The 27,315-nt window shown below is 42.3% G+C and overlaps 2 protein-coding genes and 1 non-coding gene across 9 annotated transcripts in view; all 3 read left to right on the top strand.

The window, feature by feature from the left end:
* The window catches only part of USP34 (ubiquitin specific peptidase 34), a 291,125-nt gene that overhangs the window by 35,874 nt on the left and 227,936 nt on the right, over positions 1–27,315 (top strand). For all 7 annotated transcript variants that reach the window (XR_004054451.1, XR_004054449.1, XM_030921651.1 and 4 more), the window contains exon 2: positions 18,764–18,851. Coding sequence is in view for 5 of the 7 variants with exons in the window: in XM_030921651.1 (XP_030777511.1) it covers positions 18,764–18,851 (88 nt within the window). In the remaining 2 variants the exon portion in view is untranslated. The remainder of the gene's footprint in view (positions 1–18,763; positions 18,852–27,315) is intronic.
* LOC115894292 (60S ribosomal protein L10-like) lies at positions 22,529–23,267 on the top strand. The gene is made up of 2 exons (XM_030921356.1): positions 22,529–22,635; positions 22,725–23,267. Exons 1-2 carry the CDS (start codon positions 22,529–22,531, stop codon positions 23,035–23,037), a joined length of 420 nt encoding a protein of 139 aa, XP_030777216.1. The 3' UTR covers positions 23,038–23,267.
* LOC115894432 lies at positions 22,541–22,676 on the top strand. Its single transcript, XR_004054552.1, has one exon. It is a non-coding gene; the product is annotated as a small nucleolar RNA SNORA70 (small nucleolar RNA).

The following is a 27,315-nucleotide window of genomic DNA, read 5'->3' on the forward strand; positions in this document are numbered from 1 at the left end:
TGTCTTGCTCTGGCTGGGACTTCCAGTAGTATGTTGGGTAAGAGTGGTAGGGGTACGCATCCTTGTCTAGGTTCAGTTACTGGAGGAAAAGCTTTTATCTTTCTCTCATTGAGTAAGATGATAGCTGTGGTTTTGTCATATATGGCCTTTATTATGTTGGTATACTTTCCTTTTATACCTAATTTATTGAGAGAGTGTGTTTGGTTTTTTTTTTTGTGATGGAGTCTCACTCTTGTTGCCCAGGCTGGAGTTGCAGTGGCGTGATCTTGGCTCACTGCAACCTCTGCCTCCCAGGTTCAAGCAGTTCTTCTGCTTTAACCTCCCGAGTAGCTAGGAGAACAGCGCCCGGCTAATTTTTATAGTTTTGGTAGAGATGGGATTTTACCATGTTGGCCAGGCTGGTCTCGAACTCCTGACCTCAAGTGATCCACCCGCTTCGGCCTCCCAAAGTGCTGGGATTACAGGCGTGAGCCACTGCACCCCGCCGGAGAGTTGTTTTTAAAATCATGAATGGATGTTGAATTTTATCAAATGCTTTTCCTGATTCTATTGAGATGATCCTATGGTTTTTGTCCTTCATTCTATTGCTAAAATGTATGACATCTATTGATTTGCATATGTTAAATTATCCTTGTATTCCTGGGATGAATCCCAGTTCTTCATGGTTATTACCTTTTTGATGTGTTGTTGGATTTGGTTTGCCAGAATTTTGTTCAGGATTTTTGTGTCTGTTTATCAACGATACTGGGATGTAGTTTTCTTTTTTTTGTTTTTCCTTTTCTGGTTTTGGTATCAGGGTTATACTGGCCTTCAGGAGTGAGTTCCGAAGAGTTAACTTTGCTTCAATTTTTTGGAATACTTTGAGAAGAATTGGTATTCATTCTTCTATAAATGTTTGGTAGATTTCAGCAGTGAATCCATCGGTCCTGCACTTTCCTTGGGAGACTTTTTGTTACTGATTCAACCTCATTACTTGTTGTTGGTCTGTTCAGGTTATTTCTTTTTTTTTGTTTGTTTTGTTTTTTTGAGATGGAGTCTTGCTCTGTCGCCCTGGCTGGAGTGCAGTGGCGCAATCTTGGCTCATTGCAAGCTCCGCCTCCCGGGTTCACGTCATTCTCCTGCCTCAGCCTCCTGAGTAGCTGGGACTACAGGTGCCTGCCACCACGCCCAGCTAATTTTTTTGTATTTTTAGTAGAGACTGGGTTTCACCATATTGGCCAGGCTGGTCTTGAACTCCTAACCTCGTGATCTGCCCGCCTTAACCTGCCACAGTGCTGGGATTACAGGTGTGAGCTGCTGAGCCCAGCAGGTTATTTCTTGTTGGTTCAATCTTAGTAGATTGTATGTGTCCAGGAATTTGTTCCTTTCCTCTAGGTTTTTAAATTTATTGCTGTGTAGTTAGTTGGTCAGCAGTCTCTATTGATCCTTTGTACTTCTGTGGTATCCGTAATGATGTTTCCTTTTTTGTTTCTGATTTCTTTTATTTGGGTCTTGTCTCTTTTTTTCTTTAGTCTAGCTAAAGGTTTGTTGATTTTGTTTATCTTTTTAGATGACCTGCTTTTTTTCTGATCTTTGATCTTCTGTCATTTGTTTTAGTCTCAGTTTTTATTTCAACTCTGATCTTTATTGTCTTTCCTTCTACTGATTTTGGGTTTGTTCTTTTTGGTTCTTTGAAATGCATCATTGGTTGTTTGAAATGTTTCCAGGTTCTTGGCATAGGCATTTATTGCTATAAACTTCCCTCTTAGCAATGCACTGCTTTTGCTGTATTCCACAGGCTTAGGCGTGTTGTGTTTCTGTTTTCATTTGTTTCAAGACATTATTTTATTTCCATCTTAATTTCTTCATTGACCCAGTGGTCATTCAGGAGCATGTTATTTAATTTCCATGTATTTGTATAGTTTCCAGCGTTTCTCTTGTATTGATTTCTATTTTTATTCCATTGTGGTCTAAGAAGATAGTTGACATGATTTTTTCAGTTATTTTAAAATTTGGTCGAGACTTGTTTTATGTCCTAAAATATGGTCAGTTCTGGAGAATGTTTCATGTGCTGCTATAAGAGTGTGTATTCTGCTGCTGTTAGGTGAAATGTTCTGTAAATATCTGTTGGTCTCATTTGGTCTATGATGCAGTTGAAAACTGTTTGTTTATATTCTGTCTAGATGATCTGTCCAATGCTGTTGAAGTCCCCAACTATTGGGGTCTGTCTCTCTCGTTAGATCTAATAATTATGTTGTATACCTGGGTCCTCTGGTGTTGGTTGCATATGCATTTACAATTCTTATATCCCCTTACTGAATTGATCCCTTTATAATAGTGTCCTTCTTTGTCTCATTTTACAACTTTTGGCTTGATGTATGTTTTGTCTGATATATGTAAAGCTACTCCAGCTCACTTTTGGTTTCTATTTACATGGAATGTCTTTTTCCGTCCTTTCACTTTTAGTCTGTGTGACTTTATTTTGTTGGGACAGAGTTTTGTTCTGTTGCACAGGCTGGCACAATCTTGACTCATTGCAACCTCTTTCTCCCAGGTTCAAGCGATTCTTGTGCCTCAGATTCCCGAGTAGCTAAGATTACAGGCATGAGCCACTGCGCCCAGCCAGTTTTTTTGTATTTTTAGTACAGACGGGGTTTTGTCATGTTGGCCAGGATCTGTGGGTGATTTTAAAGATGATGTTAGTGTCTTGTTGACAGCATATTGTTGAATTTTTTGTTGTCGTTGTTCTGTCTATAACTTCTGTTATCTGTTTATTTTTTTGAGATGGACTCACTTTGTCACCCAACCTGGAGTGCAGTAGAGTGATCTTGGTTTACTGCAACCTCCGCCTCCCAGGTTCAAGCGATTCTCCTGCCTCAGCCTCCCGAGTGGCTGGGATTACAGGTGCATGCCACCGTGGCTGGCTAATTTTTGTATTTTAGTAGAGACGAGGTTTTACCATATTGGCCAGGCTGGTCTCGAACTCCTGACCTCAAGTGATCTGCCCGTTGTGGCCTCTCAAAGTGTTGGGATTACAGGCTTGAGCCACCACGCATGGCCAATGTATAACTTTTAAATGGAGGAATTTAAATCATTTATGCTCAAGGTATTATTTATAGGTGAGGACTTACTCCTGCCGTTTTATTGTTTTCTAGCTATTACATTATGTATCCTTTGTTCCTTGCTTGCTCTTCCAGATGTGAAATTCTTGAGCATTTCTTATAAGGCAGTCTACTGATGACGTATTGCCTCAGTTTTTCCTTGTTGGTGAAGGTTTATTTCTCTTGCGTTTCTGCAGGACAGCTTTGCTGGGTATAATCTTGATTCGCTGTTTTTTTTTTTTTTTGTTTTTCTTTTAGTACTTTGAATCTGTTAGTCCTATTCATTCCTTGCCTGTAAGGATTCTGCTGAGGAATCTGTTAGTCTAAAGGAGATACTTTTACGTGAGACTTGATGCTTTTCTTTTGCTGCTTTTAGAGTTCTTTTTTTTTGTTTGTTTGCTTTTTTGAGACAAAGTCTCACTCTGTTGCCCAGGCTAGGTAGAGTACAGTGGCACAATTAAAGCTCATTGCGGCCTTGACTTCCTGGGCTCAGGTGATTCGCCCACCTCAGCCTCCTAAGTAGCTGGGACTATAAGCATGCACCACCATGCCCAGCTAATTTTTATATTTTTTGTAGAGATGGGGTCTCACCACATTGCCCAGGCTGGTTTTGAACTCCTGGCGTTAAGCAATCCTCCCGCCTTGGCCTCCCAAAGTGCTGAGATTATACGTGTGAGCTGCTGTGCCTGGCCTCTTTGTTGAATTTCTCATTAAACTCATGAATTATTTTCCTTATTTCATTAAAGTTCTTACCTGTATTCTCTTGTACCTCCTGAGTTTCCTTAAGATTGTTATTTTGAGTTCTTTTTCTGGCATTTTATGTATTTCTTTATGATTGGGGTCTATTACTGGAAAATTACTGTTTTCCTTTGAAGATGTCATGTTTCTTTTTTCTCTGTTGATTTCTACATTGTTTCTACACGTTGTTGGAAACATCCCCCCTTCCAATTTCATGGAGTAAATGTTATAGGGAAAGACTTAATTTATATTAGTGGATCTTGGATCAGTGGAGTGTGTTGACCTTGGTTCTATGTGGACGCAGTAATGTAGTCTCCATGTAGTTTCTTCATCTATAATCTGTACTAGTGACATTTGAGAGTTTCTTAGCAGCCTAGGATGAGGGAGTGTGTGGTGACTGTAGTGCAGCTTTGCCAGGGGGGTTGGCTTATTGGGCTGTTTCTCAAATCAGGGACACATGTATGCATATGGCGAGTTGGCCAACTTGGGGTCTGGCTTGCTGGGGTTGAGGCCACAGGACTGTTACTCTGGCCAGGAGCACAGGCATGTGGTTGCTCAGTTGGCTGGATGTTGTGCATGCCAGGAGTGGCCCATGGTGTGGTTTCTCAGGTCTGGGACACAGGTGTACAACTGCTCAGCCAGCCTAAGTGTAACTGCCGGGGGTTGCCCATTGGGCTGTTTCTTAGGACTGGGATGTGGACTCTTGGCTGCCTGGTTAGCCTGGGGGGATGCCTATCGGGGTGACCTGCGGTAATGTGTCTGAGGCTCTTACTGGGGGTGCAGGGTCATTGGGGAGGCCAGGGGGATGTCTACATGGAGCAGAGGTGCTAGGAGCCTTTTTCTTAGGCACTGAGTAAGGGTGCATGGCTGCTTCACTAACGTTGGGGTGTATCACATGCTCTTTGGCTTGGGGGCCTCTACTACTTTGGAGAGAGCTTATAGTGGCTTGGTTGGCTTATGGGCAGGTTTGTCCTGGATGGGACTGTCAGACTATTCCTTTGGCTTGAAGTGTGATCTGGTTGTGGTAGTTGGTTTTCCCTGCTGTGCAGGACCAAAGTTGAAGCTATAGTTGTGGCATTCATTCACATGTGCGGCCTTGGTGTAATGAAGATGGAGCTGAAGTGCTGCAGAGGTGCAATGGCTACTGGTCCCCAGAAAGGGTGCACTCCAGGAATGGCTCTGGTTTCAAGATGGTGTCACACTGCCACAGCTTGTTTCACTGGGGGTAGGTGGGGGTCAGGGAGCACATTCCTTGTGCTCCTGATTTAGGCAGTGCAGCTGTGTGGATTTCTAGCAGTTTTTTAAATTGGGCCCAGGGCTTGCAAGGACTGTGGGATTCTCCTTTTTATTTTATTTATTTTTTTTGAGATGGAGTCTCACTCTGTTGCCCAGGCTGGAGTGCAGTGGCGCGATCTTGGCTCACTGCAACCTCTGCCTCCTGGGTTCAAGCGATTCTCCTGCCTCAGCCTCCTGAGTAGCTGGGATTACAGGCACCAACCACCACGCCCGTATATTTTTATATTTTTAGTAGAGATGGGGTTTCACCTTCTTGGCCAGGGTGGTCTTGAACTCATGACCTCAAGTGATCCGCCTGCCTTGGCTTCTCGAAGTGCTGGGATTACAGGCATGAGCCACTGCACCTGGCCGGATTTGCCTCTTATAAGGATTGTAGGTGTTTGTGGTGGTAATGGGAGTGCTGGTAAGGGATCTTCTGCTTGCCTTTTCCCTGCATCAGGAAGTCCCTGCTGACTGCAGACAAATCCCATCTGGGCAAGGGGAGATGGGACTGCAGAGGCTGGATGCTTCCATACTGCCTTCCTGGACTTTGTCACCAACTGGTGTGTCTCCATTCCCCAACTGCACTCAGATGGTCTCTCTGACACGCCTGTCAGATCTTAGCTGTTTGTTAACCGTTGTCCTTTCTTGGTGTAGGATGAACGCCAGGTGTCTCTAGTCAGTCTCCCTGATTCTTTTTTAATATTCTTCATAACTTTGCTGAAATTCTTCAGCTTGTCATCTAATATCTTGAATGTATTACCTATTATAACTAATATCTTAATCTTCTGTTTTATTGTCTTATTTTCACCCTTGTTTCTGGCTATGTGGTATGTAGTCTTATTTTTCAGTTCTGTGGTCATTGTAGAAAATTTTAGATATCTAGAGTCAGGTGCAGAAGTGGGAAAATTTATGGGCGGTGAACACTTATGTACCCATCACCCAGTCAACATTTATCAACTCATGGGTAATTTTTTTTTCACCTGTGCCTTATTCATTTTCTCTCTCCCACCCACTGGATTAGTTTGAAGTAAATCCAGGTGTTATATATTGTCTGTATATATTTAAATATATTAAAATAACCATTTAACATTTTTAAATTTTATTTTTAAAGATGGGGTCTTGCTCTGTTGCCCAGGCTGGCCTAGAACTCTTGAGCTCAAACAATCCTCTCACCTAAGCCTCCTGAATAGTTGGAACTAGAGACACACACAGACACACACCGCTGTGCCCAGCTTTGTTTATGTATTTACGAGACAAGGTCTCACTCTGTCCCCTAGGCTGGAGTGCAGTGGCATGATCTTGGCTCACTGCAGCTGTCTGCCCACCTCAGCTTCCCGAGTAGCTGGGACTATAGGTACGGGATACTATGCCCAGCTAATTTTTGTCTTTTTCTTTTTTTTGTAGAGATGGGGCTTTGCCATGTTGTCCAGGCTGCTCTTGAACGCCTGAATTCAAGCCATCTGCCCACCTTGGCAGCTCAAAGTGCTAGGATTACAAGAAAATGTCACCACATTCCATGTCTTTTTTTTAAATTGAAAAACAGCGGGGTCTTGCTGCGTTGCCCGGGCTGGTCTCAAACACCTGGGCCCAAGCAAATCCTGCGTTGGCCTCCCAAAGTGCTGTGATTACAGGCATGAGCTGCTACCCCTGGCCATGTCCTGTTTTTTGTTATTTTAAATTGACATGTAATTCTTACACATATTTATAGGGTACAGCATGCTATTTCAGTACCTTTATATGGTGTGTAATGATCGAACTGGGGTAATTACTGTTATCTCAAACATTTATCATTCTTTGTGTTGGGAACACTCAAAATTCTCTATTTATTTATCTATTTTTTTTGAGATGGAGTCTTGTTCTTGTTGCCCAGGCTGGAGTGCAATGGTGCGATTTCAGCTCACTGCAACCTCCACCTCCCAGGTTCAACTGATTATCCTGCCTCAGCCTCCCAAGTAGCTGGGATTACAGGCACCCACCACCATGCCCGGCTAAGGTTTTGCATTTTTAGTAGAGATGAAGTTTCACCATGTTGGCCAGACTGGTCTCAAACTCCTACCCTCAGGTGTTCCACCTGCCTTGGCCTCCCAGAGTGCTGGGATTACAGGTGTGAGCCACCATGCCTGGCCTCTGTTAGCTATTTAAAAATACCAAATAAGTTATTAACTATAGTAATCATAAAGCCAGGACCAGTGACTCGTATATAACTCCAGTGCTTTGGGTGGCTGAGGCAGAAGGACCACTTGAGGCCAGGAGTTAAAGACCAGTGTGGGCAGTACAGTAAGACTCTGTCTCTAAAAAAGTTTAAATAGAGCCGGGCGTGGTGGCTCACGCCTGTAATCCCAGCACTTTGGGAGGCTGAGACGGGTGGATCATGAGGTCAGGAGATCGAGACCATCCTGGCTAACACGGTGAAACCCCGTCTCTACTAAAAATACAAAAAATTAGCCGGGTGTGGCGGCGGGCACCTGTAGTTCCAGCTACACAGGAGGCTGAGGCAGGAGAATGGCGTGAACCTGGGAGGCAGAGCTTGCAGTGAGCCAAGATCGCGCCATCACACTCCAGCCTGGGCAACAGAGTGAGACTCCGTCTCAAAAAAAAAAAAAAAAGTTTAAATAATAATTAGTTGGATGTGGTGAAATGCGCCTGTAGTCTCAGCTACTTGGGAGGCTGAGGCAAGGGGATTGTTAGAGCCCAGGAGGTCCAGGCTGCAGTGACCTGACCTGCGATTGTGCCACTGCACTCCAGCCTGAGTGACAGCTGAATCTCTTCTCTAAACAAACAAAAACCTGATAAAGCTCCAAAGAACAACAGCAACAAAAAAATCATCCTGCAGTACTATAAAACAGTACAATGTATTCCTCCTGGCTAGGTATAATTCTCTGTTCATTAACCAGTCTTTCCCTACATTCCTCTTCTCTACCCTTTCTAGTGTCTAGTTGTATAAATTTCTTTAGTTTTCTTCTTGTTTCGTTTCATTTCTTTTCCATTTTTCTTTTTTTAAAGAGTAAGGGTCTTGTTGCCCAGGCTTCAGTGTAGGGGCGCACGATCATAGCTCACTATGAGCCTCAAACTCCTGGGCTCAAGTGATCCTCTCTTCTCAGCCTCCCAAGTAGCTGAGATTACAGGCTTGCACTACCACGCCCAGTTAATTATTTTATTTTTTGTAGCGAAGGGGTTGCCCAGTGTGGTCTTGAACTCCTGGCCTCAAGGGATCTCTTGCCTCGGTCTCCCAAAGAGTAATTTCTTAATATGAAATAGTTGGCATTCAAGTTCCCTTATATTCTCAACTTAAAAAAATTCTAACTTTTCCTTCACAATTTGAATCAAGATTCACATGAGACATATTAGAATTGCTGATTTTAAAAAATTAAATCAACTAAATTGTTATCTAATTTACATACAATAAGGTTAGCCTATTGTAAGGGTATGTTTTTATTCATTTTGACAAATATATACACTCATGTAAGAACCACCACAATTGAACATTTCCATCACCCAATTATTCCTCATGCCTCTTTGTAATCAGCCCCACCACCAAGTCTGCATTGTCGTAACTGCTGATGTGCTTTGTCACGTAAGCTTTATTTTTAAATTTATTTTATTATTATTACTGTTTTTTGAGGCAGTCTTCCTCTGCCACCCAGACTGGAGTGCAATGGCACGATCCTGGCTCATTGCAACCTCTGCCTCCTGGGTTCAAGTGATTCTCCTGCCTCACCCTCCCGAGTAGCTGGGATTACAGGCATGTGCTAACGTGCCTGGCTAGTTTTTGTATTTTTTTGATGGAGTCTCGCTCTGTCGCCCAGGCTGGAGTGCAGTGGCATGATTTCGGCTCACTGCAAGCTCCACCTCCTGGGTGTTCATGCCATTTTTCTGCCTCAGCCTCCCGAGTAGCTGGGAATACAGGCGCTCGCCACCACGCCCAGCTCATTTTTTGTATTTTTAGTAGAGACGGGGTTCACCATGTTAGCCAGGATGGTCTTGATCTCCTGACCTCGTGATCTACTCGCCTCGGCCCCCCAAATTGCTGGGATTACAGGCGTGAACCACTGCGCCTAGCCTAATTTTTGTATTTTTACAAATACAAAATTTTAGTGGAGATGGGGTTTTACCATGTTGGCCAAACTCGTCTTGAACTCCTGACCTCAGGTGATCTGCCTGCCTCAGCCTCCCGAAGTGCTGGGATTACAGACATGAGCCACTGTGCCCAGCTGGAAATAAACTTTATGTACTACTTACATCTGGTTGGTATTCTTTTTACTTAGCATACGGTTAGAAGTCATCTGTGTTGCTTATTGGTGCATCAGTAGTCGGTTTCTTTTTATTGTTGAATAGAATTCCATATGTTGGCATATATACGATAACTTTTTTTTTTTGAGGTAGTTTCACTCTGTTACTTGTCAGATGTGGTGCCATTACGGCTCACTGCAGCCTTGACTGCTTGGGGCTTAAGCAACCCATTCACCTCAGCCTCCTGAATAGCTGGGACCAAAGGCGCATGCTACCACACCCAGCTAATTTTAAAATTTGCTTTGTAGAGATAGTGTCTTATACCATTGCCTAGGCTGTTCTAGAACTCCTAGCCTTAAGTAGTCCTCCTGCCTTGGCCTCCCGAAGTGCGTCCTTTTTATTTATTTATTTATTTATTTTTAAACTCAATCCACTCTAATGAAAATTTGGTTTGTTTCTAGTGTGAGTAAAGTTATTATTTTGTTTTGCTCTTTGTGTTTTGTTTGTTGGCTGCCTGTCTGGACTAATTCTGTGAATTCTGGCTGCCCTGTAGTTCGTAGCCACTGATGTCTCTGTTGGTTATTATTACTGTTTTAATACATAATTCTTTTCTCTTTGTTTTCAAGCTTCACTTCCTAGGAGTTACCTCTGAATTGGCATAGCATGTTTTTTTCTAAGTCTGTTACAGAAGCTTAGCTATTTAGTGCATAGGATTTCCCATCTGGATTTTGCAGATTTTATCCTTGTGCAGTTATTTAATATGCTTTGTCATTTCTATTTCCATACTTTTATTATTAGATCTAGAGGCTTGATCAGATTCAGGTTAAATTTCTTGGCAAGACTATTTCATAGGTTGTGTTGTGTTCTTCCATGGGGTAGGTTGGAGTGTCACTTAATGTCATAGTTATGCTTGTTTTGTAATGCAAGCAGCCATTGCCTAGGGCTTTTATTACATTAACAGTTACAAAACTAATCCTGTCACTTTTTTCTTTGATTAGGTGAACTATCTGTATCAGGAGAAACTTGCTTTTATTACCTGTTTCATTACTTTCATTTACTATTTTTACGTGAAAGTCAGGATAAATGGCTGATTTTTCCCTTAGTTAACCAGTTTTCAGTGAGTGATTTAACATTTGCATTTTTTTTTTGAGAATCATTAGGAAATCATGTACTCAAAAATATCATTTTTGCCTTTATTCATTTAATATTTGGGAGATTTTTTTTTTTTTTTGAGACAAAGTTTTGCTCTTGTTGCTCAGGCTGGAGTGCAGTGGTGCGATCTCGGCTGACTGCAACCTCTGCTTCCTGGGTTCAAGCGATTCTTCTGCCTCAGCCTCCCAAGTAGCTGGGACTACAGGCACGCGCCGCCATGCCTGGCTAGTTTCTTTTGTATTTTTAGTAGAGTCGGGGTTACACTATGTTGGCCAGGCTGTTCTCAAACTCGTGACCCTCAGGTGAGCCACTTGCCTCAGTCTTCCAAAGTGCTGGGATTACAGGCATCAGTCACTGCGCCTGGCCACCAAAAACTCTTTAGATTTGCCCTTTTGAGGCTATTTTCTAGATCTCGTAGGCATGCTTCATTTTTAGAAATTCCTTTTTCTTTTGTCTCCTCTGACTTGTGTGTTTTCAAATAGCCTGTGTTTGAACTCAGTAATTCTTACTTCTCTGTCATCAATTCTGCAAAAGACTGATGCATTCTTTAGTATGCCAATTGCATTTTTCAGCTCCAGAATTTCTGCTGGAGTCTTTTTACATGTTTTAATCTTTGTTAAAGTTATCTGCTAGCATTCTGTATTCCTTCTGTGTTATCTTGAATTTCTTTGAGTTTCCTCAACACGGCTGTTTTGAATTCCCTGTCTGAAAGGTCACATATCTGTTTCTCCAGGATTGGTCCCTGAAGACTTATTTAGTTCATGTGGTGAGGTTATGTTTTCCTGGATGGTGTTGATTCTAGTAGATGTTCTTGAGTGTCTGGGTGTTGAAGAGTTAGGTATTTATTGTAGGCTTCACTGTCTGGCCTTATTTGAAGCTGTTCTTGGGAAGGCTTTCTAGGTATTTGAAAGAACTTGGGTATTGTGATCTAAGCTGTATCTGCTTTAGGGGGTACCCCAAGCCCAGTAATTCTGTGGTTCTTGCAGACTCATACAGGTACCACCTTGATGGTCTTGGACAAGATCTGGGTAATTCTGTGGATTACCGGGCTGAGACTCTTGTTCTCTTTCCTTACTTTATCCCAAACACAGTCTCTCTGTTATGAGCCACCTAAAGCTGGGGTTGGAGTGAGTGACACAAGCACCCCTGTGACCACCGTGACTGTGCTGAGTCAGTCTTGAAATTAGGATTGTGCTGGATCTCACCCTAGGCCTGCTGTAACTGCACTCTGGCTACCTCCCTTGTTTGCTCAAGGCCCTGGTGCTGTGCAATCAGCAGTTGGCAAAGCCAGCCAGACCTGCATTCTTCCTTCAGGGCAGCAAGGTGTCTAGACCCCAGGTGGGTCCGGAGGTTTGTTGTCTGGGAGTTAAGGGACTAGAGCAATACTCTTGTATTGTGGCTGAGCTGGCATTCAAACCACAAGACGAGGTACTTCTCACTCTTCCTTCCTTTTTCTTTTTCTTTTTTTTTTTTTTGAGGCGGAGTCTCGCTGTCTCCCAGGCTGGAGTCCAGTGACCGGATCTCGGCTCACTGCAAGCTCCGCCTCCCGGGTTTACGCCATTCTCCTGCCTCAGCCTCCCGAGTAGCTGGGACTACAGGCGCCGCCACCACGCCCAGCTAGATTTTTGTATTTTTTAGTAGAGACGGGGTTTCACCGTGTTAGCCAGGATGGTCTCAATCTCCTGACCTCGTGATCCGCCCATCTCGGCCTCCCAAAGTGCTGGGATTACAGGCTTGAGCCACCGCGCCCGGCCCTTTTTCTACAAGCAGAGGAACTTCACCTCATAGCCACCGCCACCCCCAGGCCACAAGGAGTACTGCCAGGCTATCACCGATGTTCCCCTAAGGCCCAGTGTCTCTGAAGTCAGCTTGTCGTGAATGCTTTGTCACCTGGAACTCACCCTTCAGGGCAGTGGGCTCCCCTGTGGCCCAGGGCAGGTCCGGAAATGCCATTTGAGTCAGGTCTTAGAATTACGGATACCCAAGAATCCGCTGGTGCTCCACCCCGCTGTGTTTGTGCTAGTACTTAAGCTGTAAGACAAAATCCCCTTTACTCTTTCCCTCTGCTTTTCTCAAGTAGGAGTTTTGCCCCATAGCCACCACTGCTGGTAATGTGCTGAATCTCACTGAAGCCAGCAAGTCTCAGAGGCTTACCTGAGGCCCTCAATGTAGTACTTGGATATCGCTATCGGTTATTCAGGGCCCAGGGGCTCTTCGGTTAGGTGATGAATGCTGTCAGGTCCTGTCTTCTGGCCCAGGGTGTGTGTAGAAATGTCTGGGAGCTAGGGCCCTGAATGGGGACCTCATGACTCTGAGCGGTGCCCTGTCTTGCTGTGGCTGAGCTGGTATCCAAGGTGCAAGATAGAGGGAAGGCATCTTTCTTGGAGCCCTGAGCTGTGCAGCCTGTCTGGGAGAAGGGGTGATGGCCAACACTCCACTGGCAGCCCCACCTGGTGTCTCAGTATGTCTCATTCCCTGCTTCCCATCCCCCTTCCCACCACCTCTACTGTTTTGGGGCCCAGTTCGTTCATTACTGGGAATCGGCTAAGAGTTGTAGTCCTTACGGCTTAGACTGCCAAAAAGTTTACTTGGAAACACGGAGTGCTGTAGCCCACCGTGGTGAGGCTGGTGGGAACTCACGTTGGGACCCCTGGGATCGGCAATTGCCCTCTGCCTTAGGGTTGGTTTAAATGCTCCCTCCCTGGGTCTGTGTCACCTGAATTTGGTCTGGTTTTACTTTCTGCTTTTAACAGGACAGCACTGAGTTCAATGGCTTGCAATTGCTGCGTTCTCCCTCCCCCAGCACCGAGAGGCTCTAGGCACCAGGCCTTTGCTACTGGATGGGGGAACAGGAAGTGTGTATAGTTGCTAATTGAGGTCTGTTTCTGTGTTGCCTCTTTCAGTGATATGCAGTTAAAACCAGGTACTGTGAGTACTCACCTGATTTTTGTTTTTTATGAAGGTGATTTTTCTATGTAGATCGTAATTTGGTATTTTTGTTGGTGGGGGCATGGGCATGATCAGTGGAGCCTTCTGTTCTTGCTCTGCCTCCCACCTGTTTTCAGTCTAAAAAATCAGTGGGAGCTAGGCGCAGTGGCTCACACCTGTAATCCCAGGAGGCTGAGGTGGGTGGATCACGAGGTCAGGAGTTTGAGACCAGCCTGGCCAACATGGTGAAACCCCGTCTCTACTAAAAATACAAAAATTAGCCTGGCATGGTGGTATGCACCTGTAATCCCAGCCACTCAGCAGGAGAATCACTGGAACCTGGGAGGTAGAGGTTGCAGTGAGTCTAGATTGCACCATTGCACTCTACCCTGCTGGATAGAGTGAGACTCCCTCTCAAAAAAAATTCAGTGGCTTCCATTAAACTGCAGTTTGGATTTCCCTAACTCCTTTAAAGAATAATTGCAAAAATTTTTAATTGTGGTAAAGTATAGAACATGAAATTTAGTTTTTTTTTTTTTTTTTTTAAATAGAGAAGGGGTCTTGCCATGTTGCTCAGGCTGGTGTTGAATTTTTGGGCTCAAGCGATCCTCTTGCCTTGGCCTGCCAAAATGTTGGGATTACAGACATGAACCAAAAATGTCTTTTCTTTCTTTCTTTCTTTTTTTTTTTTTTGAGACGGAGTCTCGCTCTGTCGCCCAGGCTGGAGTGCAGTGGCCGGATCTCAGCTCACTGCAAGCTCCGCCTCCCGGGTTTACGCCATTCTCCTGCCTCAGCCTCCCAAGTAGCTGGGACTACAGGCGCCCGCCAGGTCGCCCGGCTAGTTTTTTTGTCTGTTTTAGTAGAGATGGGGTTTCACCATGTTAGCCAGGATGGTCTCGATCTCCTGACCTCGTGATCCGCCCGTCTTGGCCTCCCAAAGTGCTGGGATTACAGGCTTGAGCCACCGCGCCCTGCCAAAAATGTCTTTTCTTAATCATTTTTATGTATATCGTTGAGTAGTGTTAGAAATGTTAACATTCTTGGGCAACAAATCTCTTATAACTTTTTCACGTGACAGAACTGAAATCCAGTTCTGGGCAACCACCCTTCTCCTTTGTTTCTGTGAATTTGGCTACTTTAAATACTTCATACCACTTGAATTATACAAGTACAGTCATGCACCCAGTAACTATGTTTTGGTCAATGATGGACCTAGTGTAGGACAGTGGTCCTAAGGTTATAATACTGTATTTTTACTGTACATTTTCTATGCTTAAATGTGTTTAGATACACAAATACTTACCATCGTGTTATAGTTGCCTAGAGTATTCATTACAGTTACATGCCATACAGGTTTGTAGCCTAGAAGCAATGGGATATTTATACACCATATAGTAGAGGCATGTAGTATAGTAGCCTATACCATCTAGGTTTGTGTAAGTATAATCTGTGATGTTTGTTCAACTATGCAGTCACATGTTTTTCAGAATGTAGCATTGTCCTTAATCATCAAGCAATGCATAACTGTTTATATCTTTTCATGACTGACTTATTTCACTTCGTTTAATGTCCTTAAGTTTCATCTCTATTGTACTGTATAACAGGATTTTCTTTTTAAGGACGAATGATACTGCATTGTATGTACATACCACTTTTTGTTTATCCATTCTTCCGTTGGTAGACGTTGGGGTTGCTTTGAACTCTTAGCTGTTGTAGATAATGCTGCTATGAACATAAGGGTGCAAAGATCTCTTGGAGATCATGCTTTCAATTCATTTCAGTATATATGCTCACCAGTGGGGGTTGCTGGATCATATGGTAAATCTGTTTCTAATTTTTCAAGGAACTGTCATACTGTTTTCCACAGCAGCTGCAACATTTTATATTCCCAGCAAGAGTACACAATGGTTCCAGTTCCACATAACTTGTGAACACTTATTTTTGTTGTTTGTTTTTTAAGAGACAGTATTTTGCCCTGTCACTCATGCTGGAGTGCAGTGGCATGATCGTATCTCACTATAGTGTTGAACTCCTGGGCTTAAGCCATTCTCCCACCTTATCCTTAGTGTCCTGAGTAGCTAGAACTATAGGCGTGTGCCACCATGCCTGGCTAATTTTTTAAAAAATATATTTTTTTAGAGATGGTGCCTTGCTGTGTTGCCCAGGCTGGTCTTGAATTCCTGACCTCAAGCAGTCTTCCTGCCTCGACCTACCAAAGCACTAGGATTGGAGGTGTGAGCTGCTGGGCCTCACTGGGGATTTTGATAGGGATTGCTTTTAATTCATAAATCAATTTAGGTGGTGTCGATATTTAACAATATAATGTCTTCCAACCCGTGAATGTGGGATTTCTTTCCATTTATTTGCATCTTCTTTAATTCCTTTTAGCAACATTTTGTAGTTTTCATTGTTTTTTTTTTTTTTTTTTGAGACGGAGTCTCGCTGTGTCGCCCAGGCTGGAGTGCAGTGGCGCGATCTCGGCTCACTGCAAGCTCCGCCTCCCGGGTTCCCGCCATTCTCCCGCCTCAGCCTCCGAGTAGCTGGGACTACAGGCGCCCGCCACCGCGCCCGGCTAGTTTTTTGTATTTTTAGTAGAGACGGGGTTTCACCGTGTTAGCCAGGAGGGTCTCGATCTCCTGACCTCGTGATCCACCCGCCTCGGCCTCCCAAAGTGCTGGGATTACAGGCTTGAGCCACCGCGCCCGGCCCAGTTTTCATTGTTAACAAGTCTTTTGCCTCCTTGTTCCTTTTTATTTTTCTTTTTGATGCTGACTCAAATGTAATTTTAAAAATATTTCCTTTTTAAATTGTTCATTGTTAGTGTATTAGAAATGCATCTGACTTGTAATCCCAGCACTTTGGGAGGCTGAGGTGAGTGGATTACTTATGATCAGGAGTTTGAGACTGTCCTGGCCATCATGGTGAAAACCCATCTCTACAAAATACAAAAACTAGCCAGGCGTGGTGGGACGCCTGTAATCCCAGCTACTCAGGAGGCTGAGGCAGGAGAATCGCTTGAACCAGGGAGGCAGCGGTTGCAGTGAGACAAGATTGTGTCACTGCACTCCAGCCTGGGCAAAAGAGTGAGACTGTCTCAAAAAACCAAAAATTTAAAAAGACAAAAGTGTATCTGCTTTTTGTGTTTTGAATTTGTATCGTGTAACTTTGTTGAATTCATTTATTAGTTTTTTGTTTGTTTGTCTTTGAGAGGGGGTCTCACTCTGTTACCCAGGTTGGAATGCTGAAATCCAAACTGCAGTTTAATGGGAGCCACTGATTTTTTTCGGCTTGCTGCAGCCTTAACCTTCCAGGTTCAAGTAATCCTTCCGCCTCAGCCTCCTGAGTAGCTGGGACCAGAGGTGTGCACCACCGTGCCTGGCTAATTGTTTATATTTTTGGTAGAGATGGGGTTTCACTATGCTGCTCAGGCTGGTCTTGACCTCCTAAGCTCAAGCGATCTGCCTGCCTTGGCCTTCTAAAGTGCTGGGATTACAGGCTATTAGTTCTAACAGTTCTTTTTGTGTAATCCTTAGGGTTTTCTGTTGGTTTGTGTTATCTGCGGACAGAGGTAACTTGAATTCTTTCCATTTTTTTTCCTCACTGAATTGCTCTGACTAGAATTTCCAATACTATGTTGAATAAAAGTTATGAAAGTGGCCACCTTATCTTGGTCCTGATCTTAGAGGAAGAGCTTTCGGGCTTTCACTATTGAGTATGATGATAGCTGTGTGTTTGGAGAACTCTAGTCTGATGAAATGTCCTTCCCTTGCCTTTCTGGTTCTGGGTTGGATGGAATGAGATGGAAAGTTTTTGTTGTTTAGCAGTTAGGCTGCCAGGCGGGCCTCTGGTGAGGATGGTTTTCTGACCACACAAACTTTTTTCAGAATGTGTGTCCTGTGTGTTTTTTGTTAGAGAGGGATATGATGGTTGTAGCCACTCTTCCCTGTGTTTTTAGGCACTCTTAAGGCTGGGGAAGGAAAACTGACAGGGCGTACTGTGATGCCTTCTTCACCTTGCTGAAATCATACGATGCCAGAGGTTGTTTTTAGTGGTTGCTTCATCTTAGGCCCCCACTTTATCTTATTCTGTCCTAGTTGCTAGGCTTTGTTGCCCGAGTCTTCTCCCTGATGGTCAGTAGTGTCTACGGCTTACAGGGCCTCAGATGTGATCTAGGTCCCAAAAGCCTGGTCTTGGGTGTAGGTGTTACTACCTTGTGACTGTTTCACATATATTTTAGCCTTACGCCTTTTCCTTTTTTCCTTGGCCGAGGTAATTTTTTTTAAACCCCTTCTTGGTTAATCAGTATTACCAGAGAGGAATCTTCAAACCTCCTAGTTCAGCTTACCAGCATTTTTGGAGCTGAATTGAGGAAGTGTGCTGTAAGTCTTAACATTGTGTATATAGTCTGATTAAGTAGAAGGGGGGTGTCTGTGTGTTTTAAATGTAAACTAACCTCATATGTATTTGGTACAGGAAATATATTAGTATAGTGGGACATCTTACTGCTTCATAGGGGATTTCTCCTCCTCACATTAATGTGATGCAGAAATCCAGGCAAGATTTCTTGGGATTAAAGAGAAGACACTAGCAACATATAAAGAAACAGTGAAAAAACTGATAAGCCTCAAAAATGCTTTCTTATACATACATAATAATTGCTTTAGTGGCTTCAAAGACCCTTATGTTTTCTACTTTGTAAAGCTGTGTGGACCAACCGAAGAAGGTAAAAGGCATTAAAATGATGGAATTATGAGAATATGTTCAAATTTTATTATTTGGGGAAATGGTCTTTTAATGAGAACTGAATGTTCTCAAGCTTCCTCATATCAAAAGAGGAAGGCCGTGTGAAGGAAGCTATGACTTCAAGGAAGGTATGCTCTGTGGCTACTGCTGATACACCTGAGAGGAGTGCCATGAGACTGGTTCTTAGAATACTAAGCTGGAGGCTAGAATCAGTGCTACTGCTTTCAGATACAGCAAACTGACAAGTCCTTGGTCTCTCCTCCTGCCTTCTTCTATAGGCACTGGAGGAACAAGATCTTAACAGGAAGACAGCTGGAAATGAAAAATGTAGCTTGCATGGTCCCAGCCTCAGCATCACAACAGAAGGGTGGTTTTGGAGATGAGAGATAATCCCAGAATAAGTGGCGAAGTCTCACCGCCCCCCCCCCTTACATCTGTCAAAAATCTGTTCTTAAACTCATATGAGTTAATTAAAAGTAGACTTATTTTCTTTGGAAGCAAAAGAATGATTATCTGAAATGTTTGCATTTGTAACTCTTGACTTTATTTTGAACTATTGGCTTTAATACTGGTTTTGCATTATTCATAATTTTAAAATTTCTTTTTTATTTCAGTATCAGATGTAGAAGGTGGTGATGGACTGCAGCTCAGAAAGGAACATACTCTCAAAATATTTACTTATATCAATTCCTGGACACAGAGGTATGCATCTTTAGGTATTTCGAAGACTAATTTTTGTGAGTTGTGTTATAAGTTGCCATTTTTATTGTCACATTTTCTTTTTAGAGTGTTGGGTTAGATACCATTAATTACTAAATGACAGTTTGTCAGTATTTATTAAATCTTTACTCATGAGGTCGATCATGATTCTGTTTTTAAAACATGGGCATAAATAACAGTTTCTTTCTTTGACCCCTCCTTATTTAGGGATATGAGAGTGACAGAAATTTTGAAAAATAACTGTTTTGAGAGATTAAATAATTTTTATGGTGTAGCTAAAGGCTTCTAACAATCTTAATCCTTAAAAAAGAAAAGTCATTGTGATAGGGGATACTTTTAAGCCACTTGCTATCTGTTTCTTTTCTGTAATTATATATATCAGACCAGTTTCTAAATAATACATTTATTGAGACTATAGGAAATAAAATTTTAGGAAAACAAATGTTAGTATAATCGAAGTTCATAACAAGGATTCCTGTTCCTCAATGTGATTTTAACTAGTCTTTGCTAATAATATTTTCCCTTGAATAAACCAATGAAAATACACATTATTTTGACTTCTGTGCCTACCTAGTTTAAACTTAGTCCTTCTAAAAAATTTTATGGATAAGAATGTTTGAAGCATTGGCCGGGTGCGGTGGCTCAAGCCTGTAATCCCAGCACTTTGGGAGGCCGAGACGGGCGGATCACGAGGTCAGGAGATCGAGACCATCCTGGCTAACACGGTGAAACCCCATCTCTACTAAAAATACAAAAACTAGCCGGGCGAGGTGGCGGGCGCCTGTAGTCCCAGCTACTTGGGAGGCTGAGGCAGGAGAATGGCGTAAACCCGGGAGGAGCTTGCAGTGAGCTGAGATCTGGCCACTGCACTCCAGTCCGGGGGACAGAGCAAGACTCTGCCTCAAAAAAAAAAAAAAAAAAAAAAAAAAAAAAAAAAAAAAAAAAAAAAAAAAAAAAGAATGTTTGAAGCATTGTGTGCAGTAGCCAGTGAACATGTTAAATGCAGTGATGCGTAAATGAATGTTCTGAGATATACAGTCTAGCTGAACATAGAGTTCAGCTGAATTGTTTAGCTTCAGATAACATTTGCTCTGTGGTAATATCCTTTTTTCTTCTTTCAGTAAAGTTGGCAGATATCCTTGTTGCAAAAGAGTTTGTGGATTTTATGTAAACATTTTATACCATCATTATTGGCATTTCTTTTTCAGTCTCACTGAATTTCAGTAAGTTTAGCAGTGGTTGCTGTTGCATTATGGATGGAATAGATGAATATTACATAATACTAATATGTTTATGATTGAAGGTGAACTTTAATAGTCCACAGTGATTTGCTGAGAAATGTTGCATCTGAGTTTTAATTATCGTAACTACAGCTAGGTGGCAACATGTTATACTAGGAAAAAAAAATCTACACTTCTGATTTCAGGATCTGTAAGTTTGCCACTGAATAGAATGAAGTCCAGAGAAACAAAATCATTTTCCTAAAATCTCATCACTAGTTATTGGTGGAGATGGGGTGGGAGTTATATTTTCCCATTCCTAATACACTTGTATTCTAGCTTATTTTTAATCCCTGTATTATGAATTTTTAACCAAGAGTCTGTGGATGGCAATTAAATTATAAAGGAGGTTTTCATATGTGCAGTTTTAGGCAGTAATTATTAGATCTTATCAGAATATCGAAGTGTTTGCCTCCAAACCATAGAGAGCCTGTGGTTTATCTCGTGTTGCCCTAGAATGTAGTGATTAAGTGTGGCCTGGCCAGGTGTGGTGGCTCATGCCTCTCTCTTTGAGAGGCTGTGAGGCGGAGGATCACTTGAGCCTAGGAGTTTGAGACCTGCCTGGGCTACAGGGCGAGATCCCATCTCTGTTTTAAAAAAAAAAAAAAAAAAAAAAACAGTGACCTTGGCTCTAGATAGACAAGGATTCTAGTCCTGCTTTAGCACCTGTGAACAAGTGATTATGACAGATTAGTATAAACTCTCACTTCCTCATTGGTGGAAATAGAATAATAGTAATAAAGCTACTACTGTCTTAATGACATTGTAAGGAAACAAAGTGCTTAGCTCTGTATTTGCTAAAAGGACTTAAACACCTATTTTAATTAAATTTGTTAAAATTTGTTCTGGAAAATGAAATACAAATTAAAAGATGTAAAGCTGGAGAACATTGAATAATTTGTAATTTTGTTCACCTGTCAATAAGTGTGAACAGTTGTTAGCTCGTAGTAATAAAAGTGGAATGTTGTACTCTTAATTGTTCGTGCTGATAGAAGGGAGAACAGGTAAAAATAGTTAGATCACAGTGCTGTGTAGTGAAACTTTTTGTCTATTCTCATCTCCCTCTCTTCCTCCCCTAAATTATTTTCTTGAGCTTCAGAAAATATTGTTCCCTAGATTAAGATTGTGGTTCTCATTAGGGATAAATAGGTACTAATAAAGCATGTATAATCTCCAAAAGGCATTATTAACTTGGGGGCCGTGGACCAGGTGAGTCCATAAGTGAACCTTAGCATGCTGATAAACCCATGATATTTCATACAACATGTTATTTATAAGTTTCCTGAAGAAAAAAAGCTTTCGTAAGATTATCAGTGGTCATAAATTGTTTTTGTAGTATATTAACTACAATATAGGTAATGGAGAATGTTCACTTCAAAAATAGTATAGTAGGCCACGTGTGGTTGCTTATGTGTGTAATCCCAGCACTTTGAGAGGCCAACATGAGTGGATCACCTGAGGTCAGGAGTTAAAGACCAGCCTGACCAACATGGTGAAACCCCATCTCTAATAAAAATACAAAATTAGCCAGGGGTGGTGGTGTGTACCAGTAATCCCAGCTACTCGGGAGGCTGAGGCATCAGAATCATTTGAACCCAGAGGCGGAGGTTGCAGTGAGCCGAGATTTGTGCCACTGCATTCCAGCCTGGGCAATAGAGTGAGACTCCATCTCAAAAAAGAAAAAAAAAAAGTATGTTAACAATATATAAATAAATAATATTTATAAGCATTATAAAGATTTTTGGCCCAGGGTAATGGCTCATGCCTGTAATCCCAGCACTTCAGGAGGCCCAGGGAGGTGGATCACTTGAGTTCAGGAGTTCGAAACCAGCCTGGTCAACATGGTGAAACCCCGTCTCTACTGAAAATACAAAAATTAGCCAGGTGTGGTGGTGCTCATGGGTAACCCCAGCTACTCGGGAGCCTGAGGCAGGAGAATCATTTGAACTTGGGAGGCAGAGGTTGCAGTGAGCTGAGATCACGCCACTGTACTCCAGCCTGGGGGATAGAGCAAGACTCTGTCCCAAAAAAAAAAAAGATTTTAGTATTTTATACTATTTTTTCTCTTATTTAAATGATACAGTCATTGTAGGGAAAAAAAAGAAACTTTGATAAACTAGAGAATCGAAGTTAAATACAAAAACATGCCACAATTCAGAGCAACAACTTGTAACTTTTTGTGTATATCCATGGTGTGAGAGATTGTGATCAGTACAGTTTTAAATTTTACAAAAATGTGGTTTTACTATATGTATACTTTATGGTCTGATATTTCAGGTACAGTTAACTGTGGTCAGTCTCTGTGATCAAGTATTATCTGTGTCATCATTTTTAAGTGCTGTTTAACAGTCATATAGCTGTCTCTACTTTGGCTATAAGATGACGGAGGTCCTGCAGCCAATTAAGCCAACTGAGTTCCCTTCCTTATGGGGGCCCCAGTGTGCAGTCGCTGCAAACAGCAGCTTCCTTGGTAGTGTATGCAGCCTGTTTGTTGTATGGGTTGCTCTAAGGGACCTTGGAGACAGGCCTTTCAGATGTATGTTCATGTTTCTGACCTTGCACTATCCCAATGTAGGCTCCAAACAGGCATGCGAGGTGCCTTTGGAAAGCCCCAGGGCACTATATCCAGGGTTCACGCTGGCCAAGTTATGTCCACCTGCACCAAGCTGCAGAACAAGGAGCATGTGATAGAGGCCCTGCGCAGGGCCAAGTTCAAGTTCCCCAGCTGCCAGAAAATCCACATCTCAAAGAAGTGGGGCTTCACCAAGTTCAATGCCAATGAATTTGAAGACATGGTGGCTGAGAAGCGGCTCATCCCAGATGGCTGTGGGTTCAAGTACATCCCCAGTCGTGGCCCTCTGGACAAGTGGCTGGCCCTGCACTCATGAGGGCTTCCACTGTGCTGCCACCTCTTAATACCCACCAATACATTCTACTTGCTGTCCCCCTCCCCCCCAAAAAAAAAGATTAGGGAGGTTAATAACGTGTTTGTTTACCAGATTATCATCATTTTGTTAATTTAATGATTGGGAATGGAATAGGAGGAAAACTAACTCAGAAAATGGGAAGAGAAAGGAATAGGAGAATAAATTGAAGACTAAATTAGGGAAAGGGCATATACAGATCTGCAAAGGAGTATCATGTATGACAGAAGCTCCGATACCACAGAGCATACATAATTCTTCATGTTGTAAGTGTTGAATTTTTTTTTTTTTTTTTTTTTTTTGCTTGTTTTAAGCTTACTACAAAATGGAGTTAGGTTTATATCTTGGAAATTCCATATTCCTTAGCAGATATTTAAAGCTCTTTATTGTCTCCTGCCTATCAACTTTTTAACTTTATTTCAGGAATTTCTTCTGTATAAGAACTCTGGATGCCAGCCAGGGTGAAGTTCTCTGTCAGGTTTCCAAGCCAAAAGTAGTACATTTTATACTTGTCATTTGTGCTTAGTCTTTGAAGCTTTTACTTCTGTGTTTTCATTGTTCTAATAAATTTTATTTTTTAGAATAGTTTTAGAAGCCATTGCTTTTAAATAGGTTAAATGTATGTGGTTCACCTTTTTTTTTTTTTTTTTTTTGAGACAGAGTCTCGCTGTTGCCCAGGCTGGAGTACAGTGGTGTGATCTCGGCTCACTGCAAGCTTGTGGCCTCCCAAAGTTCTGGGATTACAGGCGTGGGCCACCATGCCTGGCCAGCATACACATATGTGGTTCACTCTTTAAGGCTTGGCCTTTTATATTGGCATCAAGAAATTTGTTTGACCAATGGATTATTGATATTGACCACTGTTTAAAGTAGTGCTTTTCATAAATTAGCTGATACATAAAACAGTTTTTGGTGAGGTTGAATACTGTAGAGTAATAGTCCTTTCATGCTTTCAGCAGAACTGGGCTAGGGAAATGGTATTAGACCCATTGGAATATTTGTTGCTAGATGGAATTCTAAAACCTAACCTGCAAAGAATTTTATTTTGACATGTGGATTCCTCATGAATGTTTACTTAGTATTAATTTTAAAATTAAAGCTACATATTTTATATGAGGCATTTAGAAATTTTTATCATTGCATTTCAAAAACATAAGTGCATTTTATTTAGGTGGGCAGCATATAATTCTACTTACATACTTTTAGCAGGCAGGAATAAGACTGAGAAGAAAATAAGATAAGCTCAGATGGTGGAAGGATATGTATGATATTGGTGTACCAACATAAGTAATACAGAGTTTTAAAAAAAAAATTAGTTGGCAGGGAAATGCCTATAATAAAAAAGTCCCTGTGTCCCCCGTCTCCTCACCCTCCTTTCTGTTTTCACCTTTTTCAGATGTTGGTTGGTTTTTTTTTTTTTTTTTGAGTCAGTCTCACTCTGTCTCCCAGGTTGGAATGCAGTGGCGTGATCTCAGCTCACTGCAAGCTCTGACTCCCGGGTTCATGCCATTCTCCTGCCTCAGCCTCCTAAGTAGCTGGGACTACAGGCGCCCGCCACCACGCCTACTTAATTTTTTGTATTTTTAGTAGAGATGAGGTTTCACCATGTTAGCCAGGATGGTCTAGATCTCCTGACCTCATAATCTGCCCGCCTTGGCCTCCCAAAGTGCTGTGATTACAGGTGTGAGCCACTGCGCCAGGCTGGTTTTGATATTAACCTCTATACAGTATTCTGAAATACTCTTCTTACATATTGCTGTTGCTTCATCAATTTTAGGTGTAACCTGTTAACTTCCATTTATGATATATAAGGATTTTCTTCTTTTACCCTCTCCAATTTTCTCACTATAGTTACATCTGTTCTTAGGGTAGTTCTAAAAACAAAAATGTTGCTCAGCAATGAGCCAAAAAAGTTCCCTAGTTGATTTTATATCTTGCATGTTCTTTCTTTCTTGGTTTACTGTTTTTTTTCATTCAGTTAATTTTCTGTGTGTGGATCACTTAATTCTTCTCAAACGCTCATAAACTATGCATTATCCCCCCACCCCGGTCATAACCCTAGAGTATTGATTACTTTCTAGAATTACTAAACTACCTTCCCTTCACATCTCATCCTTATAATTCATTTTGTTTGTCTCTGAGGCAGGAGAACTTTAGGGTCTGGAGGCAGGGAATCTGAGGCCAATTCACGCTGACTTTCTAGAATTAAATCAAAAGGAAAACCCTAAGATTCCATGCCTGAGTAACAAAAGGACCAGGGGCTACCCACTTTGCATCCTCCCCACAGTTTTCTGTGTGGCAGGTGAAAAATTGAAATTACCATTGATTGGTTCCCTCCTGCAACTAATTACGCTGGTGGCAGGCCAAATCTTCATCTGCATAGGAGTATAAGCTTTGTAACTTCAGCCTCTGACTGGTCACTTTCCACAATCCATCAGATGTTGGCATAGGGTGTAACTTTGTAACTTCAGACTGATCATGGGCCACTACTTCATTTAGGTAGGGTGTACACCAAGTAACCAATAGGAAACCTCTAGAGGGTATTTAAACCCCAGAAAATTCTGTAACTGGGTCCTTGACCCCCCTTGCTCTGACTGTTCCCACCCTGTGGAGTATACTTTGATTTTCAATAAATCTCTGCTTTTTTGCTTTATTCTTTGCTCACTTTGTGCTTTTGTCCTATTCTTTGGTCAAAGCGCCAAGAACCTGGGCACCCTCCTCTGGTAACATCTCCTTTCTTGGATCTCCAAGTTTCCTGGATTCCATTTTGTCATCTTTTTAGTTTACTTCCCTGTTGTGGAGGACATCTTTTCTGAGAGAGGATACATGGGGAGACAAATGTTTATTAGACCTTCCAGACCTGAAATGTCTATCCTACCCTTATACTTCCTGATAGGTCTTATTGGATACAGAATTATAGGTGGAAAATTGCTTGCAGAATTTCGGTAGTATTGATCCATTGTATTCTAGGTTCCAGTATTGCTTTGGAGAAGCAGTAGCCCTTTTGATTTCTATGCTTTTCCTTGATACTCTTTTGTTTTTTAAAATTATTTATTTATTTATTTTTGTGGAGACGGAGTCTCACTCTGTAGCCCAGGCTGGAGGGCTGGAGTGCAGTGACGTGATCTTGGCTCACTGCAACCTCCTCCTCCTGGGTCCAAGCATTTCTCCTGCCTCAGCCTCCCGAATAGCTGGGACTACAGGCGCACGCTGCCACGCCTGGCTAATTTCTTTTGTATTTTAGTAGAGACGGGATTTCACCATGTTTTCTGGGCTGGTCTCGAACTCCTGAGCTCAGGCAATCCACCCACCTTGGCCTCCCAAAGTGCTGGGATTACAGGCGTGAGCCACTGCACTTGGCCTCTTTTTTTATTTTATTTTTTACTTTTTAAATTTTTTTTAAGACAGGCTGTTGCCAGGCTGGAGTGCAATGGCGTGATCTTGGCTCACTGCAACTTCCGCCTTCCAGGTTCAAGCAATTCTCCTGCCTCAGCCTCCTGAGTATCTTGAACTACAGGCACATGCCACCACACCCAGCTAATTTTTGTATTTTTAGTAGAGTTGGGGTTTTGTCATGTTGGCCAGGATGGTCTCTATCTCCTGACCTTGTGATCCGCCTGCCTCAGACTCCCAAAGTGCTGGGTTTACAGGCATGAGCCACCACGCCCGGCCTCCTTGATACTCTTTATCACCCTCCCTGAAAGCTTTTAGGATCTGTATCCCTCCTCAGCTTCAGCAATTTTCTATCTGTTTTGGTGGGCCTTTTGGTTGTGAAAATTTTATTTCATAATTTCCTTAATTCCATATTTATTGCTCTTACTTCCTGGAACTATATTAGTGAGATATTGTACCCTTCTTGATTACTTCCTTTTCATATTCATCCTTTTTTTTTTTTTTTTTGAGATGGGATTGCTGTGTTGCTAAGGTTGGAGTGCAGTGGCGTGATTATGGCTTACTGTGGCCTCAACTTCCTGGGCTCAAGTGATTCTCCTACCTCAGCCTCCCAAGTACCTGGGACCACAGGCATATGCCATTATACTCAGCTAATATATTTTTTTATCGTAGAGAGGAGGTCTCGCGATGTTGCTCAGGTTAGTGTTGAACTCCTGGGTTCAAGCAGTCATCCCACCTTAGCCTCCTAAAGTGCTGGGATTACAGATGTGAGCCACTGCTCCAAGTCTTTTCTCTCCATTATTATTTTTTTTCTATTTTGTGGGAGATTTCATTTTTCCCTTTTGCGGA

This window comes from Rhinopithecus roxellana, chromosome 17 (assembly GCF_007565055.1).
Source record: "Rhinopithecus roxellana isolate Shanxi Qingling chromosome 17, ASM756505v1, whole genome shotgun sequence".
Lineage (NCBI taxonomy): Eukaryota > Metazoa > Chordata > Mammalia > Primates > Cercopithecidae > Rhinopithecus > Rhinopithecus roxellana.

Bases quoted from the DNA above. Each gene is read 5' to 3' on its own strand.
- LOC115894292 (XM_030921356.1), top strand. From the start codon at position 22,529: ATGACGGAGGTCCTGCAGCCAATTAAGCCAACTGAGTTCCCTTCCTTA. The intron at 22,636-22,724 runs GTTTGTTGTATG...ATCCCAATGTAG, and splicing joins CTTGGTAGTGTATGCAGCCT to GCTCCAAACAGGCATGCGAG.